Genomic DNA, 18,539 nt, shown 5'->3' with positions numbered 1-18,539 from the left:
ACAGAGGCATGCACACACGGATGCACACACAGGAATGCACACACACAGGAATGCACACACACAGGCATGTACACACAGAGATGCACACACACAGGCATGCACACACACACAGGCACACACAGGTGTGCACATACACATGCACACACACGCACACACAGGCATTCACACACACAGGCACACACAGATGCACATGCACACACAGGCACGCACACACACAGGCATGTACACATACATGCACACACAGGCATGCATGCGCACACACATGCACGCACACGCACACAGGCATGCACATACGCACACAGGCATGCATGCGCACACACACATGCAAACACACAGGCACGCACACACACATGCACGCACACGCACACAGGCGTGCGCACACACATGCACACACAGGTGTGCACATGCACACTCACACAGGCACGCACACACATGCACATAGGCATGCACGCACATGCACACACGCACACACAGGCACACACACAGATGCACACACGCACACCCATCCACAGATGCACACAGACGTGCACACAGACACACAAAACACAACATATACACACACATTGATGCATGCACACACATACACACATGCCCTCTGGTGTGGCCGGGTTGGCATTTGCATACCCCTTTGCTCTGGACACATCGTGTTTTCTAGCCCATCTCCCTGTTTGTCCAGTCTACTCCAGTTTGATTCTCACACTTATACCCCCAAACCAACTTTTTGAAAAAATATAACTTACTTTTTATTATGAGACTTTTTTTTAGAAGTTTTAGACATAGAGAAACTGAGAAGATAGTAGAGAATTCCCATACTCACTGTACCTGGCTTCCCCCATTAGCATCTGACATTAGTATGGTGCATTTGCTATAAAAAATGATCCCACGTTGACGCATTATTATCATTAGCTCAGGTCAGTAATCTATCCAGATTCCTTTTGTTTTTACCCTCATGTCTTTCTTCTGTTGGCAGGATCCCATCCGGGACGCCACATGACTTTTCCTTGTCGTGTCCCCTAAGGCACCTCTTCCTATGAGTTTCTTAGACTTCGCTTGTTTTTGATGACCTTGCCCTTCAATCAGCTTTTCACAGAGTGTTTGTACATAACCCTTTCCCTCTACTGCTAGTCTGTCTCAACCCTACCTACTTTATTAGTATGATTTTTTTAAATCTGACTCTTTTTGTAGTTTTATATTTTCTTTGTCGTTTATTTTTTAAGTTTATTTATTTCAGTCATGGCTACACCCGGTGTGGGGCTCAAACTCATAACCCCGAGATCGAGAGCCTTGTGCTCCCTCTGAATGGGCCAGCCAGGTGCCCCCACAACCTTGCCTACTTTAAAATCTAGCTCAGACCCCCATCATGGCACGGTCTCACTGTCTTTTGAACCTGGACAGCTGGGAGTCAAGATCACTAGATCCTCAGCCTGAAGCACCTTGTAACTTTTGGGGCTTTCAACGACCATCCTTCCAGTGCCTGGCACAGAGCAAACAGTTTTGCTTCTTGAGTGAAGACTAGATTATAAGAGCCTTTTAAGGAATAGGATTTCTTTTTCTGACTCTTCTTTAGGGCCTAATTAAGGACTCTTGAAAGATGATACCTAGGTCCAAAAGCAGACTTCTTTTTTCCCCTCAATGTCATGAGGTTGGGGATTTGCACTCAACCTTTGACTCAGGGATTGGGCCCATGGGTGGGGGGCGTGGAGTAGGGAGGGCAGGGTGGTTTGTGAGGCAGATAGGACTCAGAGTCAGAACCAGGAGCCTCCAGAGAAACCTATTGTCAAAGGAAAGGAAATGGGGATTCTCCTTGGAAAGCTTTTGCTAACAGAGTCCTGCTTCAGATCCCTTTCCCATCAGAGGGCCTGGGGTGCATCTCCAGACCCTGAATTCCCAGGAGAACCTGTGACCCCCACAGTCTTGCTTCCTGGGCAATAAAGGGAGCTGCTTCCTTCCTCTTCATCACTGTCTTCTTGCGCTGGCCCATGGCCATGGGTGTCTTGAGTGGTTGTCCCTGCCCTGAGTCTTTCTCCTCCAGCCCCTGTTGGCCACCTCGGAGGGGGATGACTCCTGCCGTGTTGGCCTCGCCAGCTGTGGCCTCAGACAGAGCCTCCGTCCCTCCTCAGTGAGGTGGCCGCAGACCCGGATGCTTCCGCCCGGCACTGACCTCTCCTGCCCGAGGGTCTTCTCTGACCCTGGGAATGTCTGCAGCCCGTGGAGGAGCCAAGGCTCCCGGGAGCAGCCCTCCGCTGCTGGCAGTCAGGGACTGGTAGATAAATCCTGCAGCTTCCTGTCACCTTGGGAAGCACCGCGTGGAGTGGTGTTCATGCTGCGTCCTGGGGACCCAGAGGGTGTGAGCCCCAGATGCACAGTGTCCTGTTTGGGCTTTTTTCCATCCCTGCCTCGCATTCTCCCTCAAGTAGGTGGTTCCCGGGGCGGGGTGGGGGGCACCTCTCAGGCTACTTGCATTTAAGTCCTTGACTCAGGATCTGCCTCTGGGGGGTCCCCAAAATACGACGGAAGATACGACGGGGTGCCCAGCTGGCAGCGCCATCAGGGGGCTCGGTGGCGTGAGGCCCAGCGAGCTGTCTCCTCAGCCTTCCCTCTGGCCACCGCTCTTCCGTTGAAGGACCCGCGGTCAGAGTGAAGTCCGAGACACCCCGCCCCACTCTGCATCGAGGCGCTCTGATCTGACCTTTGTTTCTGAAAACCTTGACCTTGGCGATCATGATCCTTGTTTCTTCCGCAAACCCAGCTGCAAGGCTCACCTCCCTTCTCCGTCCACTGCCTGCTTCACTTGACTTTTCCGCCTCTGGGTTTGGAATCTTAAAACAGCCTGTGGTTCTTTAAAAAAAAAAAAAAAAAAAAAAAGGAAGAAAGAAAGAAAGAAAGGTAGGGAAGATGACCCAGCATGAAAGCTGTGTTTGTGTTGGTTTGTTTATTCCTTGAGTGTGCGTGGAAGAGGCAGCATTGACCTCATTCTATTTTGGTCTGGCGCTGGAGGAAACGGGGCAACCAGGGAAAGGCTCAGAAGATGAGTCTGCCGTCCGTGGCGCCTCGCCCGCCCGCCTCCACGAAGCCAGATGCACGCAGCCACCCCCCATTGGGTTTCCAGAGCCACCTCCGAAGCCCCACGGCGCTCCCCAGCAGGCCCAGTTTCTCTGCCCCCCCCCCCCCCCCCCCCCCCCCCCGGCTGACGTCCCCCCCGCGGCCTACCCCTTGTCATTTGGTGTCGATGTGCTTTGTGCCTCGGTTGAACCGAGTGACAGGGCCTCCAGTTTCCGGAAACTCGGGAGCCCAAACCCTGGAAACTGGAAGCAAAGGGGAACAAGAGTCGGGTCCCAAAGTAAATCTGCCGTTGGCTTTCTTCCCAGCTGCGGCTTCCTGGCCGTCCGTGTCCTCCTGGTCCCCCCGGACACATACCGATAAAGGAGCTGATCCTGCTGCTGAGGGTGCAGGCGTGGAGGAGGTGAAGCCCGCGTCCCCAGCAGCTTCCCGCGGGGGTCTGCTCGGGCCAGCCGGCAGCCCCCCGAGGACACAGGCAGCCCGGGAGAGTGGGCTGTGCGGGGCCTGGGACTGACCGGTGGTAGGGCCAGGCACCCCCAGGGGGCACTGGGGTAGGAGGGAGCAGTGGGCCGAGGCCCCGGGAACTGGGGGTGAATCCACTGCTGGAAACACTAGCGTCATTTGAAAAACAAAAGCATTCGCTTTTGCCCTTTAACTAACACAGACGATAGAACGTGATCCGGAGCCCCCCCTGGGCTGGTGGCAGTGGTCTGAAGGTGCCAGCACGTTCGCTCAGCAGGTATTGGAGACCTACTGTGTGCCATGCTGTGTGCTAGGGGCTGGGGCTACCCCAGCGGCCGGCAAAGCAGGCCTCGCTCTTGTGGCCCTAGGAGCTCAGAATCTGGTTGGGCAAGAGGAAAACCCAAAGAACTCTGCAAACAAATTTAAACACCAGCCTGAGCGCTGGAAAGGAGAGGCTCGGAGCGTGTCTAAGGACAACGTGCCCCTCAGGGTGTTGCTGGAAGCTTCCCTGGGGCGCTCAAGGAGGAACAGGTGTGATGGAGATGAAAAGACCGGGAACAATGTAGCAGGTGGCAACTCTGGTTGGCTGCGGCCCTGCACAGACGAGAGCCTGAAGGGGGGCCGGCAGGAGGAATGTGGGGTGACGGGGGGTGTCAGGGAGGCAGGGGGAACACGTTAGGGAGTTTGGGCTTTTTATTCTAAGAGCTAATAACGGCTTGAAGGCAGGGCAGTTATCTACTCAGATAGGAGGCTCTGAAAGGCCTCAAGGCCTCGCAGGTTCCTGGGGACAGGGGAGGGCGGGTCAGGGAGGGTGGGAGTGGGACCCCTTGGGGTCCTTCACCACCAGAAGCATTGCTGGCTTCCCTGAGCCCCAGCCTCCCACCTGTGGATAGGGACCACAGCAGCTGCCTCTCAGGTATCGTGAATGAGCAAGCGCTCCTGGCGTCATGAGCCAGGCCTGCTCTAAGATCGTTGCATCTTGAGTGAGGGTCAGAACTTTGTTGTGAGCTCCTTGCTTTGGGGCTGGAGTAGCTTAAATCTGGAGGGGGGGCAGAGGTTCACATTGACTTTGAGGTCTGCTCCAACCTGGAGCCATGAGCCTTGGACACCGGCTTGGCCTCATGACTGTATCATCCCATTTAAACCATTTTGAGAACAATCCTCATAGTTAACCCACTTTATAAATAAAAGAACCTGAAGGACAGAAGTTGGCTTGCCCAGGGTCACTCCACTAGGATTTAACTTTCCTAAGACCCAAAGCCTTGTGTTATAATGCCCACGTCCCTGCCCACCCAAAGTGTGACCCAAGGACCAACCTGGAGGCTTCTTCACAAGGAGGATCCTGGGCTCCACTCAGACCTCCTGATTGTTTTCTCCTGCTGGTTGCTGTATCCCCGATAGGGGAGAACCTTCTATTTTTAGCTGTGCTCCTCCTTGTCCACCTCGTGCCCCCATGACCCATGTGTACACACATGTTTGAGAGCCTCTTTATCACATGCCAAAGCCAGAGTAGACATTTCTTTGCAGCAGGACTTCTCAGAGCTGTTAAAGAGCTAATGCACATTATGAAATATCTCAAGGAGCAGTGATGTGGTGCATTCTACCCTTATTTGAATACAGAGCCTTTTGATTTTTGACCCTCTCATTTTCCTCTCTTGGGTATTCGATTAATGGAGGCAGTTCTTGAGAACTTGGTAAACTCCAAACCCTTCCTCTTGCAGATGGGGAAACTGAGGCCCTGACCTTAATGGCTGCTGATTTGCTTCCTGACTTTTGACAACAGGGGCCTCCTGGACTGTGGGCAGGAGTGTTGTTGACCATCCTGTGAATGCCCAGGTGAAGGGCAGGGGTGGGAAGGGAGGAGGGAGGGAGAGAGAGAGAGGCAGACAGACAGATGGTCCTGGGGTGGGGAAACCGTGGGCTGGCGACTCATGCTCTGGCCGTGGGTGGAGGGTATCATGCTTCTTTGTGTGTTTTTCCACCTTCCTCCCAAATGACTTAATTTTAGCCTTCCTGGATATGCGTAGTCTTAAAGAAAGTGTGTTTAAAAAAAGCCTTGGACCTCCCCGACTTCATCTTCCTGTTCCAGGGATGCCAGGGCCTGTTCGGGTGACTTGGTAGAGGGCATGGCATTCCTGGAGCCCCAGGTGGGGTGCTGGGGACCTGGGCTGGGTCCTCCCCAGCCTGGGGCTCTGGAGGGGCACTCCCCACAGCACTACACCCGACTTCCTCCGTGGGCCCTTTGATCTCATTCCCGGCTCCCCTGCGGGCCTGGTGTTTGCGTGCTGGTCGGACTCCAGGTGCACGGGGGCTGCTGGCTTCCCAGCCTGACTCATCCTGAGCTGAGTAGCAGCATGCCTGCTCCCCCTCCGTGACGTCACGTCAGCCCGGGAAAGCTGGGGCTTCCCCACCGCACTCACTCTTGCTCTCTGTCTTCTGGGGCATGTTCTCCAGGCCCCGCAGCAATTCACAGTGTGCAGAGTTTTAAAGCGCCCAGCCCTGCAGTGTTCCAGAGAGCCAGAGGGTGGGGGTGAGGGTCAGAGCAGGGGAGAGGGAGGGGAGTCTGCAGGTTACCCCTGCTGGAGACTCTTCCCAGCTGTGCTTCGGCCCAGAACCTTCCCATGGCTGCAGGCTCCCCTCGCCTCTCTCATTTGCTTTGCACACTCTGCGGGAATGCCCTTCCTGCCCTCCTGGCTTCATTAACTCTGCCCATCCCTCTGACCTGCCTCAGGAGACACTTGAGTGCTTTTCCTTCCTCTGCCGCCCCGGAGGACTCCTTCCTCACCTCATGCCCCCGGATCGGGGTCTAATAGCCTTCACTGTGTGATGCGTTCAGCTCATCTGGAGTCAGAGCTCCATCTCTGGCTGCTCACAGAGTGCCTGGGACCTAGGGGTGTTCAGGGTTGGTTTCAGGAGTGGAACTCCATCCGTTCTTATGGCTTTTGTGACAAATCACAAATTTTGTGGCTTGACAGAGCACGCATTTGCTATGTTATGTCTGTGGAGGTCGGAAGTTCTAGATGGATCTCACTGAGTTCATCTGAAGGTGTGTCAGGGCTGAGCCCCTTTTGGATGCTCCAGGGGAGAATCCGTCGTTGCCTTGTCTTTTCCAGCTTCCAGATGCCACCCCCATTCCTTGGCTCATGCCCTCCATGGCTAGCAGTCACTTCCCTGTGACTCTGCTTCTATGCTCACACCTCTGTCTCTGTCACTCTCTTTGCCTTACAGGGACCCTGGTGATGACAGGGCGCCACCTAAATCGCATCTGCAGGGCCCTCTTGCCTCGACAAGTCACAGGTTCTGGGGATTAGGATGTGGAATTCTGGGGGGTGTGTGTGTGTGTGTGTGCACATGCGTGCGTGAAACGCATGCACACGTGTTATTCTGCCCACCACATAATCTGAAATTCATTTCTCTTTCTTTGATGGGGGTCACTTGGCAAGGAGCTAGCCACATTCTCCTGGATTCTCTCCACGTCCTCTAACCCCTGGGAGGACTCCTGGCTGGGGGTCCCAATGGGAAGGCTGGCCCCGTGTGGCTTCCTGTCTGGGGCCTGCCGTTCACTGGCTGAGGACACTTTCTTAACTCATCTGCACCTCCACTGTCTCGTCTATAAAGTGGGGGTCGTGACCTCACGTACACCATTGGAGGAGGGAGGATGAGGTGAGAGAATGTCCCTCACTCGAGCTTGGTGGCCCAGGCCTTAGTGTTCTGGTGCTGGGACCCCCAGCTGCCAGCCAGACCTCCTGCGGAGACCCTGGTGCCTCCAGATGTGGCCCTTCCAAACCCCAGCTCCCTGAAGGCGATGGGCTGTGTCTGAGGGACCCCGGGGGCGGGGGACAACTGTTGAGCTGGGTCTCAGGCCAGGATGGCAAGAGTGTTTTCCATCATACCACCCAAGACAGAGGCCCAGAATTGGCTCTCCCCATGTGGCCACCAGCGGCCCGTGCACAAGGTCTGGCCTCCCGAGCCGAAAATTAAAACCACGGGAGTAGATTTCCAAGGCCCCGTTCAGCTCTTAAGACCCCAGATCGCTGGGATCTGCTGGCAGAAGGTGGGAGGAGGCATCGTCCCCACATGGCTGTGGGATGGAGGCTCTCTCCAGTGATGAGGCAGTGGGCACTGGGTGGGGGGGGGGTGCAGCTGGGCTCTCTGTTTCCTGTAGCTCCTGCACTGGCCCGGAGAAACCCTCAGACTTCCAAGCTGGCCAGTCTGCCGGTTCCAGGGCTGTCCTGTCTGGGGCTGCATTTGTGTGGCGTGCTGATCTCCCGGAGGCCCTGGTCCGGGGGTGGCACCCCACATCCTGCATGGGATCATCCCGCTCTGGGAGTGGGTCGTGGTGAAGGCCCTTGAGATCACAGTCTCTGAATCGTTTCTAAGGAGCCAGAGGGCTAAAAAAAAAGCACTTTCCACCTGCCCACGTTGGGATTTAAAAATACCCACTTTTCCAGCGGGGTGGAACTTTCCAGGGAAGGGGGGCTGTGAGGCGCTGGAAAGGAGCTCTCGTGGTGGCATGCGGTCCTCCGGCTTCTCTCTGTGGGTTAGATTTCAGCTGGTTCCCAGGGTTGTCCCCAGGAGCAGGAGGCCGCCGGCCCCAGCACCACCCTGTTCCCAGGCTGGTGGTTAAATATTAACACCCCTCCGTGCCACGACGCTGGGGTCACCGGCGGTTCACGCCTCACAGAGAGCAGGGCTTCAGGGCAACCTGGGTTTCAGGAGGGAGCAGTTGACCTTCGGGGTCTTGCTCCTGCTGCCTCCATCAGGAGAAGCAGGAGAAGGTGAGGCGAGGCCACGTTTGCGTCCCAGCTCGGTGGCCCCTCTGTGAGCCTGGATGAGCGGGCACGTCGTCCACACCCACGGAAGGGGGCTGAGAGCCGGGCCAGCCCCCTCCCCCGGGGTCATAATGCAGATCGGGTGGAACATGGGAATAGGCTGTCCCACGTCGATCTTGCTTCTTTCAGAAATAGAAGGTGCCGCTGCATTGGGACGCTATTGATGACCACGTGCAGAGGGGGGAACACATCTTATTAGCATAATGGCTCTATGTTCTGTATTTTAGGCTTCAGTGGGCTTTATCCATTTAAAAAAAGAGCTTTATTGAGACATAATTCACATACTGTACAATTCACCCTTGTAAAGGGTACAGTTCAGTGGTTTTAGTCTATTCCGAGCTATGTGACCATCACCACTATTCCACATTTTCATTAGCCCAGAAGGAAACTCTGTGCCCATTAGCACCCACCCTCCCCCCGTGCGCCCCCTCCCAGCCACTGGCAACCACTAAGCTTTCTGTCTCTGTAAATTTGCTTCTCTGGACATTTCATATAAATGGAATCACACCGTATGTGGTCTGCTTTCTTTTACTCGGCATAATGATGTCAGAGTTCATCCACAGAGTAGCAGGTTTCAGTTCTTCATTCTTTCTTACTGCCAAATAATTTCCCGTTGTGTGGGTTTACCATACTTTGTTTATCCATTTATCAATGGATGGATATTTGAGTTGTTTCCGCTTTTCGGGGCTATTATGAATAATGCCGCTATGAACATCTGTGTATAAGCTTTTGCGTGGATCTATTTTTCATTTTTCTGTTGGATAGTAAAATTACCTCAAATGGTAGCTCTGTGTTTCTCCTTTTGGGAAACTGCCAGACTGTTGTCCAAAGCAGCTGCACCATTTCCCATTCCCATGAGAAGTGTATGAGCGGCCCAGTTACTGTGAATCCTCATCAACACTTGTTACTGTCTGTTTTGGTTTTAGCCATCCTGGTGGGTGCTAAGTGCTATCTTACTGTGGTTCTGAGTCCCTGGTGGCTGATGATGCTGGCCTTCCTTTCATTGGCTCACTGGCCATTCGTATATCTTTATAGAGATGTCTATTCACATTGGCCTTGTCCGTTGTTGGAGGCCATGGTGGACTAGCTTTTCCCACCTTGTCCTCTCCCATTTTCTTGACCAATTTGTATAGGCAGGAATTGTCTGTTGATAATTTGGTGATTTTGGTAAAAACAGAGTACAAAGCCATTTAGGAATGGGGGGGTGAGAAAGGCTTTTCATTTCTATTTCAATTCTTTTTTTTTTTTTTTTAAAGATTTCATTTATTTATTTTTTTGACAGAGAGAGACACAGTCAGAGAGGGAACACAAGCAGGGGGAGTGGGAGAGGGAGAAGCAGGCTTCCCGCGGAGCAAGGAGCCCGATGCGGGGCTCGATCCCAGGACCCCGGGATCATGACCTGAGCCGAAGGCAGACGCTTAACCGACTGAGCCACTCAGGCGCCCCTCTATTTCAATTCTTAATGCATGTTGTGTGGCTGAAATTTTCTATTTCTTTTTTTCACCATTTTTTAGCATTTTGTATTTCTCCGGAAATGTACACGCTATACATTCTGTTTTATAACACCTTTTCGCTTGATACCCTATCTCCCCCTCATCAAGAAGTGCTGATTTATATGGAAGTTTGTGCACACCACCATGTCTTACCCGTGTCTCTTAGTAGATGGTTTTCAGTTTTTCTGCAGTAAACAGTACAACTATGGTTTGGGTTCTGTCTCTGTGATGGACAAACTACCCACAACACAGTGTAATCAATCGACAGTCATTTTGTTGCTCAGGAATTTGGGCAGGGCTCAGCTGGGTGGTTCTTGTACTTTCTACGGTGTCTGCCGTGGTCACTGATGAAGCTCGCGGCTCAGCTGGGGGCTGGCTTGGTTTCTGTCTCTCTCTTTGCTAGACCCTCTTGCCCCATGGTCTCTGCCCCCTGCCATGCAGTCTCTCTCTATAGCACAGTAGTCCGATTTCTTGATCCATGGCTAGCTTCCCAGAGAGCCAAAATGGAACTGCTAAGCCTCGGACAGAGCTGGGCCTCACTTCCACTGGGTCCTACTGGTCACAGCAAGGTGCAAGGTCAGCCCGGACTTCAGACATGGGGAACAGACTCCACTGATTTATGGCAGAGCTGCCTGTGGGTACCGAGGTAGGAGGAATTGCGGGTGGCCCTATTTGCAGAAAGTCTACGACTCTGAACATCCTAGTATACTTGTCGGATGAACTTTGGAGTCAAAGTGAACATTCTTTGAATGGATAGGTAGTCTATTGACTATTGACTCTTGGGTTTTGGGGAGGTCACATAACACGGGGGCCCAAACAGATCTAGCAGGGAATGTGCGCCAGGGAAAACTCTAGAGATGCCCCAGGGAACCTTGAGAGTTTGCTGCCTAGCTGGTCTTCCCTTGGGTCTCCACACTTGCTGAAGAAGGTGGCATTATTCCCATTTTACAGAGGAGGAAACTGAGGCCCAGGAATCAGCCGGCTCGACCTACTCTCCTCTCTTCCCCACCCCCCCCAGATCTCATACCTATCTAGTATTTTCTCTGCTCCACACACCATTGTGACAGTAATAGGCATTACGTAGGATCCAACCACCTCCTGTGTCTCTTGTCCTTTGGTGAGAGCTGAGTTAAGGAAGTGACAGGGCTCACGTGCTCAAGTTCTGGGGTCAGACTTCCGATGCTGCGCCTGGTTCTGTCCCTTACAAGGTCACTGAGCGTAGACAGTTGGCTTCACTTCCCTGGAGCCCCCCATCCTCATCTGTAAAATGGGAACAACAGTCTCACCGTTGGGGACCCTGGAGAATTGACGCAAGGGAAGCACTTGGAGTTCCAGCAGGGCTGAGGGTGGGGGAGTGCTGTCGGGCTCCTTGGGGGACCGTCACCCTGAGCCTTTCTCGCCTCTGCTTGCGCCCGGGCTGGGTCAGGGAAGCCAGCGTGTTCAAGGTAAATAACATGTCACAGATGTCCTTCCCTGTGTAAGAACCATTGTGCTCTAATGAGATGCTCAAGGTGGCAGCTAGAAGAGCCCACTCTCCCACCTGTCCCCGTGGACTTGGTTGCAGAGTCATTTCTACATTGTCCTCTTCATGTGGGCCAACCTCATGCCCAGACCTTCGGGGCAGAAGCAAAGCCCGTTTTAGTATCCCGCTCTTCCCGCCTCTCCAAGGCTCTCCTGCCCCGGTGCCTTCAAATGCGCCTCTGCTCCTTCCAAGCAGGCCCAGAACAGACCCAGACCGAGGCTGGGGGGAGGGGAGTTGGTGTGTTCCCGCTGATTCACGGGATAAGTCAAGGCGAGCTGGTAATAAGAACGTTTGGTATCATCTGGCAAGACGTTCACTGTTCGAGGGCCCCAAGTTACTGTTCGTTGTTTTACTGCCCATAAGGGCTTATCCAGATATCTGGTCACATTTTTCTGCAAATAACATTTTCCAGCAAAGTCACCACCCAGGTTGGCGACTTCTGTGCTGTGGTGTGGACGCTTCCTACGAGGCCCCGGGGAGCCTGTCTGAGCGGGGGAGCTGTTTGGATTTGGAGGGGCGTTTCTTCTCTGTTGTTTGTTGTGGACTGCTGACTGCGGCGCTCCATAGCCAGGGCAGTCATCAGGGCAAACTGGAGACGGGGACAGCAGGAAACTCTTGTTTGTAAGTTGAAAATCTGTGCAGACATCCCCCAAGCCAGTTCTGGAACTGCCTGTCCAGGGGCCCAGGGAAGAAGTGGAAGAGAGGTGGTCGCGAAAGACCGTCTCGTTATTTTTCCGTTGGGACAGGACAGTCCAAGTTAGGGTCTTCGGTATCCTCTGTGGCTCTAAAAAGCCATCGTTGCTTCTACCGTCTTCTGTCATCTCTCCGTGCTGGAGGGGGGCGTGAGCTCAGAGGGGCTGGCGAGGAGACAACGCACTGTTTTCTGCTGCAGCTACGTTTTGTTGGCTAGGAGATCCCCAGTCATGGTTCATTCGCACACATTGCGTAATATAATTCAGCATTTTCTCAGTCAGGTTCTGGCCATTGTTGAATATCACCTAAAGTGAGATTTTCAGGGACGTGGATGCGGATAACCCCTCTTTCGATCTTGCGGTCCCGGTGATGCTGTCCCATCCCTGCCCTCCCATGGCCAAGAGCTGGGCACCCCCTTGACTAAGCCAGCTAGGTTCTCTGCTCTCAGGCTTTGGGATGGAGCGATGCCTAGAGAGAAATGGAACCCAAGTTCCTGCCTTCGATAGCTGCGCTTGATGAGACAGCCCTGCATCCTCACACCTGCCTTGGCTCCTGCTCTATCTGAGGCTGGTTCTCCAGCCCTGTGTACGCCCCTCTGAGGACCCGTGACTCTCCCCATACAACTCCAGTGGGTTCTGCGTTCAAGGAGATTTGAGACACTGGCTAAAATTACTGATTTATTTTCTGCGTGCCTTCTCACAAGTCTTGTACACATGAAGGTGACTGGTAAACGTCAGTGTGTTATGGCATGCAGCAGAATTACAATTCGGCAACCTCACAAACGTGGAGTCTCCAGGCCACAGAGATGAATGGGGATGACTGGTGATAGGAGAATCAGGGATGGGGGCCAACAAGAGATACGTGCCTCATCTAAGGGGGCATCTGCTCCTCGGCTCCAGCCGATGTCTTCATGGCTTATTTTACAATGAGTTTGATTTGCCAAAGGCTCTGAAATGATGATAGTCACACCTGAGCAAAGATAGTGTCCAGAAGAACTGTGTTCATATGTGGTTGCAAGCTTGGGCTTACAGGCCGTCTCATTGGACTTCAGTCCTGCCTTGGCTCTGTCTTAGCACACAGGGACCCCTAATAACCCCAGGCAAACAACTGTGCCTTTCTGAGCCTCCGTTTTGGGGTCTGCACAATGGCCCAGGTATCCACCTCATAGAGTTGTTGTAAGGACTCAGTGCTGACATAACGCTGGTCAGGCATTTCAACCCAGAGCCTGACACACGGTAAGTGCTCCATAAATAGTCAGAGAAAATTCACCTTAGTTCCCAGGAAAATTAGATCACTCCAGGTATGATGGGATGGAGATTGTCAATGCCCCAGGGCAGGGGCTGGTTAGGTGTTGTTCACCATTGTACCCCAGTGTCTGGCACAATGTGGGGGGCTCAAATATTTTAACTGATTTTTTTTAAAGATTTTATTTATTTATTTGAGAGAGAGAGAATGAGAGACAGAGAGCATGAGAAGGAGGAAGGTCAGAGGGAGAAGCAGACTCCCCGCTGAGCAGGGAGCCCGATGCGGGACTCGATCCCAGGACTCCAGGATCATGACCTGAGCCGAAGGCAGTCGCCCAACCAACTGAGCCACCCAGATGCCCTTTAACTGATTATTGAAGGACTCAAAATATTGAAACTTTGAATGTTTATAAGTAAAACTGCCCAAGATGTTATGAGACCTTGTATACTAGAATTCTGCTATCTTTTACCAGAGGTAAAAATTCACCAACCTATCTACTCTCCGATCCATCCACCCATCCAGCTACCCATTCACCCATCCATTCTTCCATCCACCCATCCACCCACCCATCCATCCATCCACCTATCCATCCATCCACCCATCCATCCATCCATATGCCCACCCACCCATCCATCCAGTTGTCTACCCACCCACCCACCCATCCATCCATGCATGCATGCATCTATCCACCCATCTATCCACCCTTCCATCCATCCACCTACCCATCCATTGTCCGTCCACTACAACATCAGTTGTCGTTTTACCCATTTTGCTAGTGCAAAATGTGAGGAAGAGAGGATTAAAGGCTTATCTCTATTAATAATGTCAGTCTAGGAGTTCACCTCCTAATACTTGGTGGACTTATGAAGAAGTTGCATGGCATGGAAATGAAGAGCATCTGCACTCGTGCTCAGTTACCTGAGCTCACACCCCAACTCAGGAACTTCCTGGCTAAATGACCTGGGGCAAGTCATGGTCTTACCATAGCCAGTGGAGATGATAATATCCCTACACTGTAGGGTCGTGAGAGTTGAATGAGATGATGTGTGTAGAATATTTGGGGTGGTGCCTGGCACATGGTGAGTAATCTAACAAATGTGGGCTTCTGTTCCCTGAGACTCCCAGCAACACAGAGGCTGTAAATTCCTACCTTCCTGTCCCCCTATCCCATTGGTGTGCCCCCCTAACAAGTGTGAAGGGTGAGTTTGCTTCGGAGCAGCTCCTTGTCCCCTGTGTGGACCTCTTTATGCCACTAACACACTCCCTTTTCCCATCACAGCTACTAAGAGGTCTCCAGGCCTGGGTCTTGCTCTGCTGCACCCACATTTGGGGGCCTGGTGGCCCTCCTCCTACCTCCCCTACTCCACATGGTCCTTCTCTCCAACAGCGGCTGGCTGGTGACGGGGTGATGGAGCCATGACCTGCTGACCTGGGGCCTGTGTCTCCCCTCCTCTCTTGCAGGGAGTCAGACCTGTTCCTGCTGGACAGCCGCACCCTCTGGGCCTCGGAGGAGGGCTGGCTGGTGTTCGACATCACTGCCACCAGCAATCACTGGGTGGTCAACCCACGGCACAATCTGGGCCTGCAGCTCTGCGTGGAGACCTTGGACGGTAGGTCTCCGGCCACCACCCCCCTGGGTCCGACTCAGCCTGTGCTCTTGGGTTCGCATAGGAGCTCAGCAAGCTCGTGCTTGTTTCCATCAAAACAGGGCCCCCCAGCCCCCACCAGCCAGTACCCACTGTCCAGCCTTTCGATCCCAAGCCAAAGTAGCACCTACCCCCTTTGCAAGAGAAGATTACACAGTTGGCCGCAGCCGGGTTGGGCGAGGCCTGATTGCGCAGTGAGGCCCTCACCAGCGGGGTTGGCATCCTCTTGGAAATGCAGGCCTGCTACGTTAGAACCAGCACTTCAGCCGGGGCCCCAGGTGATGGCGGAACACATGGCCATCTGAGACGTGCTGACCCAGGCACCCCAACCTGGACACATAGGGCATGTGTCCCGTGCATGGCAGGATGTCTAACAGCAGCCCTGGCCTCTACCCACTGGGGCCAGTAGCATCTCCCAAAAATGTCTCCGGATGTTACCAAATGTTCCCTGCAGAGCAAAACTGCCCCTGGTTAAGGACCACAACACGGGTGCAAGGAAGGCATGAAGCCCCTCCCAAGTGACCCCAGATGTGGTTCTGAGTCCCAAATATTTGGAAAGTCCACTGTTGGCCTGCGTCTCCCTGGGCCTCCCACTCACTCTCTGCCGGGCATCCGCCTGCTCTGACAAGGGTGGCCAGAAGGCGAGTGGGAACCAGGGTGGGACTGCTTGCGCGCACGCCTGCCCCCAAAGCATGCTTCTTATTAAGTGGGAGATCGCTTTGGAGTGGGTAGCTTCTTCCTTACACCAGCTTTCAGGAAAAAAAACCCAAACTAGAAACACACTGACTTTAGAATAGGTAATACTTACCAGTGGCTTAAAAGGCAAGTTACAGATGTGTGCAAGGGTGAAGCTCTCCCCGGGGCCGCCGCCTCAGCTGCTCACTTCCATCCCGGGGGCACCTGCTGTTTCCGCGTTCCTGGCTGTCTTTTCAGAAATGCCCTCTGGGTGTTTAAACAACTGCACATAGATTCTGCTTTGCTTTTATTTTATTCTTCCCGCAAGTAGTGACATAGTGTATATGGTGTTGTCTGCCTTGCTTTTTTTTTTCCACCTGACAACTTACCTTGAAGGTTGGCCCTTTGCAGCCGTGGACGAGCTGCCCTCTTTGCTAGGGGGCTGTTGTGTTTTCGCATACGTGCGGAGTGAATGTAGCCTGCCACTCATTTGCCATGTGACTTTGGACAAATTCCCTAACTTTCCAGAGCCTCCTCGTCTCCAACACACAGGGCCGTAGGGGGCATTAATACAGAAGGAGTTTTAAAACAGTGCCCTAGTGTGCATAGGAATCGCCCGGGCATCTCATTAAAATGCAGATTCTGATTCAACAGGTCTGGAGTGGAGGGGAGGCTGCCATGGAGGCGGCTGGTCCCGGGCCATGCGTTGAGAAACAGAGGCTGAGTCTAGACACGATGCCCAGGAAACACGCCCTGAACCAGGGCTGTTGCTTCTGTTATTAATGGTATTGGTGTTGTTATTACTGCTCCTGACTTATCCACGCCCCCCCGCCGGGAAGGACATGTAGGTGTTTTCTGGTCCTTTGCTCTTACAAACACGGCTTCAGTGGAAAACCTCAGTGCACACGTCGTTGTCCACTTGAGTATAGCTCTGGGATAAATTCCTGAAAGGGGCAAATTCAGCCTACATCCTGTTTTTCTGTGGCCTGTGAGCTGAAAATAGTTTTCACATTTTTAAATGGGGGAGGAACATCAAAAGAAGAAGACCGTCTCATGACATGTAAAATAGTATGAAATTCACGTTTTGGTGTCAATAAAGTTTTATTAGTACACAGCCACACTCACTCATTTACGTATTGTCTAGGCCTGCTTTTGTGTTATCACAGCAGGGTTAAGTAGTCGTGACAGAGACTCTGTGGTCCACAAAGTTGAAAAGATTTATTATTTTCAGATGATTATTTATAGACAAAGTGTGCAATCCGTCTTGTATGCCAGAACTTCTCAAACTGTGTCCCATGAAGTGTCGATGGGTGTCCCGGGGGAAGGGAAGCATTCATGATCAGTTAAGTGTGAGAAAGGCCAGGTTGGATAAACTAAGCAGGTTTCTCTGCAGGACTTCTCAGAACCTTTATTTTGCAAACGTCCATTGTGAATTTCCTGATGGGGAATAGAGCATAGAGGAATTCTAAACTTACTTGACAATAGAGTCATTCAACTCTTCTTTTTCACTTACAAGCTCCTGAGGAACATATTGGAGATGAAGTAAAAATGGGGCTACGGTAGATTTGACTCCTCTCTTCAGAGTGACCATTTTCCTGGACTTGTGGATATTGTCTAGATCTTCCAGCTTGACCTTGATGGGTCTGTGCTTCTCTGCCCTGTCTGCCCTGCTGGCTTGGGGTGGACCAAGTTTGGTTTTGCTCTTAAGTGACACCCAACCCAGTTCCCCTAGTGTCAGGCTTGCCATCACCTTTCTCCCCCAAAGTCTGGGGCTTTGTGCCCTTATTTCCTCCAGCTTCTGCCTCCCCCCAGAATGCAGGTAAGGCTTGGCACTCATTGAGATGGCACAGCCTGATGGTTAAAGCTTGGGCCCAGGAGGCCAGACTCACCAGGTTCAAACCTCACCTCTACTGTTTCTACCCACATGATCCAGAGTGAGTCACTTAATGTCCCTCATCTGGAAAGTGGGGTTAATAATAGTTTCCACCTTCCAGGGTGGTGGTGAAGGATCAGATGAGCTCATGCAAGTGAAGAGTTTAATTGTTCAACTTGGGGCAGCCACTGAGCCCAGAGTCAGTGCTTTATGCCATGATCTCTTGTAATTCCCACCGTGAGCCACAAGGCAGATGCTACCAGTAAGATCCTCATGGGACAGGAGGCCCCTGACAGATGTGCGGCTGCATGTTCTGGCAGCCACCTGGGGACCCCTCTTCATCTATGGGGAGGATAGCCTAGTGCTCGTAAGATGCAACCCAGGGTCCGGGCAAGGATCAGAAGCTGTACGTGTGACTCAGGGCCTGTCTCCTCCCCTCCCGCCCCCTCCCAGATGGGGCACCCAGAGCTGGGTATGGATGCCACCACCCAGGGATTTGGCTGCTCTGTCCAGGCACTGTGCATGCCCAGGAAGCAAGTTTGGCCTGGTGGCTTGGGTCAGGGAAGGACCACCCACTCAGACCATCAGAGAAGGATAAAAGGTACAATGGCTAACTGGGGGGTATGAATTTCGGGATCTTTCTGGGAATGAGATAAGAAACAAGTGAGCCCAGCGTTTCTGAAACCATGGGCTCCTGGCTATGCAGTTGCTTTCCCTCTGACCCCAGTGTCCCTCAGAATCCCCTGGGGGGCATGTTGAACTTACTGATTCCCAGGTCCTACCCCAGACCCACTGATGCTGAGTCCCTGAGGATTGGGCCCAGGAAGCTGCCTTTTCTCACGAGCTCCCTGAGTAACTTGGGGCCTGGCCCAGTGCTGACATGCTGGCAAAGTCATGCCCCATGTTTTGGGGTACCTGCTACTAAGATGACGCTCAGGCTGAGCACCCCATCATGTTAAATGCCCGCACCCGTGAAAGACCAGCAGAGCCTGTTGGGGAGTCCGTGGACTTGGGGCTCCGTTTGCTGGTACACCACAG

At 53.0% G+C, this 18,539-nt stretch overlaps 1 protein-coding gene across 1 annotated transcript in view; it reads left to right on the top strand.

Moving 5' to 3' along the window:
- Positions 1-18,539, top strand: part of BMP7 (bone morphogenetic protein 7) — an 89,742-nt gene that overhangs the window by 44,286 nt on the left and 26,917 nt on the right. The window contains exon 3 of the mRNA XM_035025437.1: positions 14,769-14,917. Within this exon, the coding sequence (XP_034881328.1) occupies positions 14,769-14,917 (149 nt within the window). The remainder of the gene's footprint in view (positions 1-14,768; positions 14,918-18,539) is intronic.

Source organism: Mirounga leonina, unplaced genomic scaffold (assembly GCF_011800145.1).
Source record: "Mirounga leonina isolate KUSES-001 unplaced genomic scaffold, KU_Mleo_1.0 Mir_195, whole genome shotgun sequence".
NCBI lineage: Eukaryota > Metazoa > Chordata > Mammalia > Carnivora > Phocidae > Mirounga > Mirounga leonina.
The sequence above is the reverse complement of the archived record's forward strand: the minus strand, read 5'-3'. Positions and strand labels throughout refer to the sequence as shown.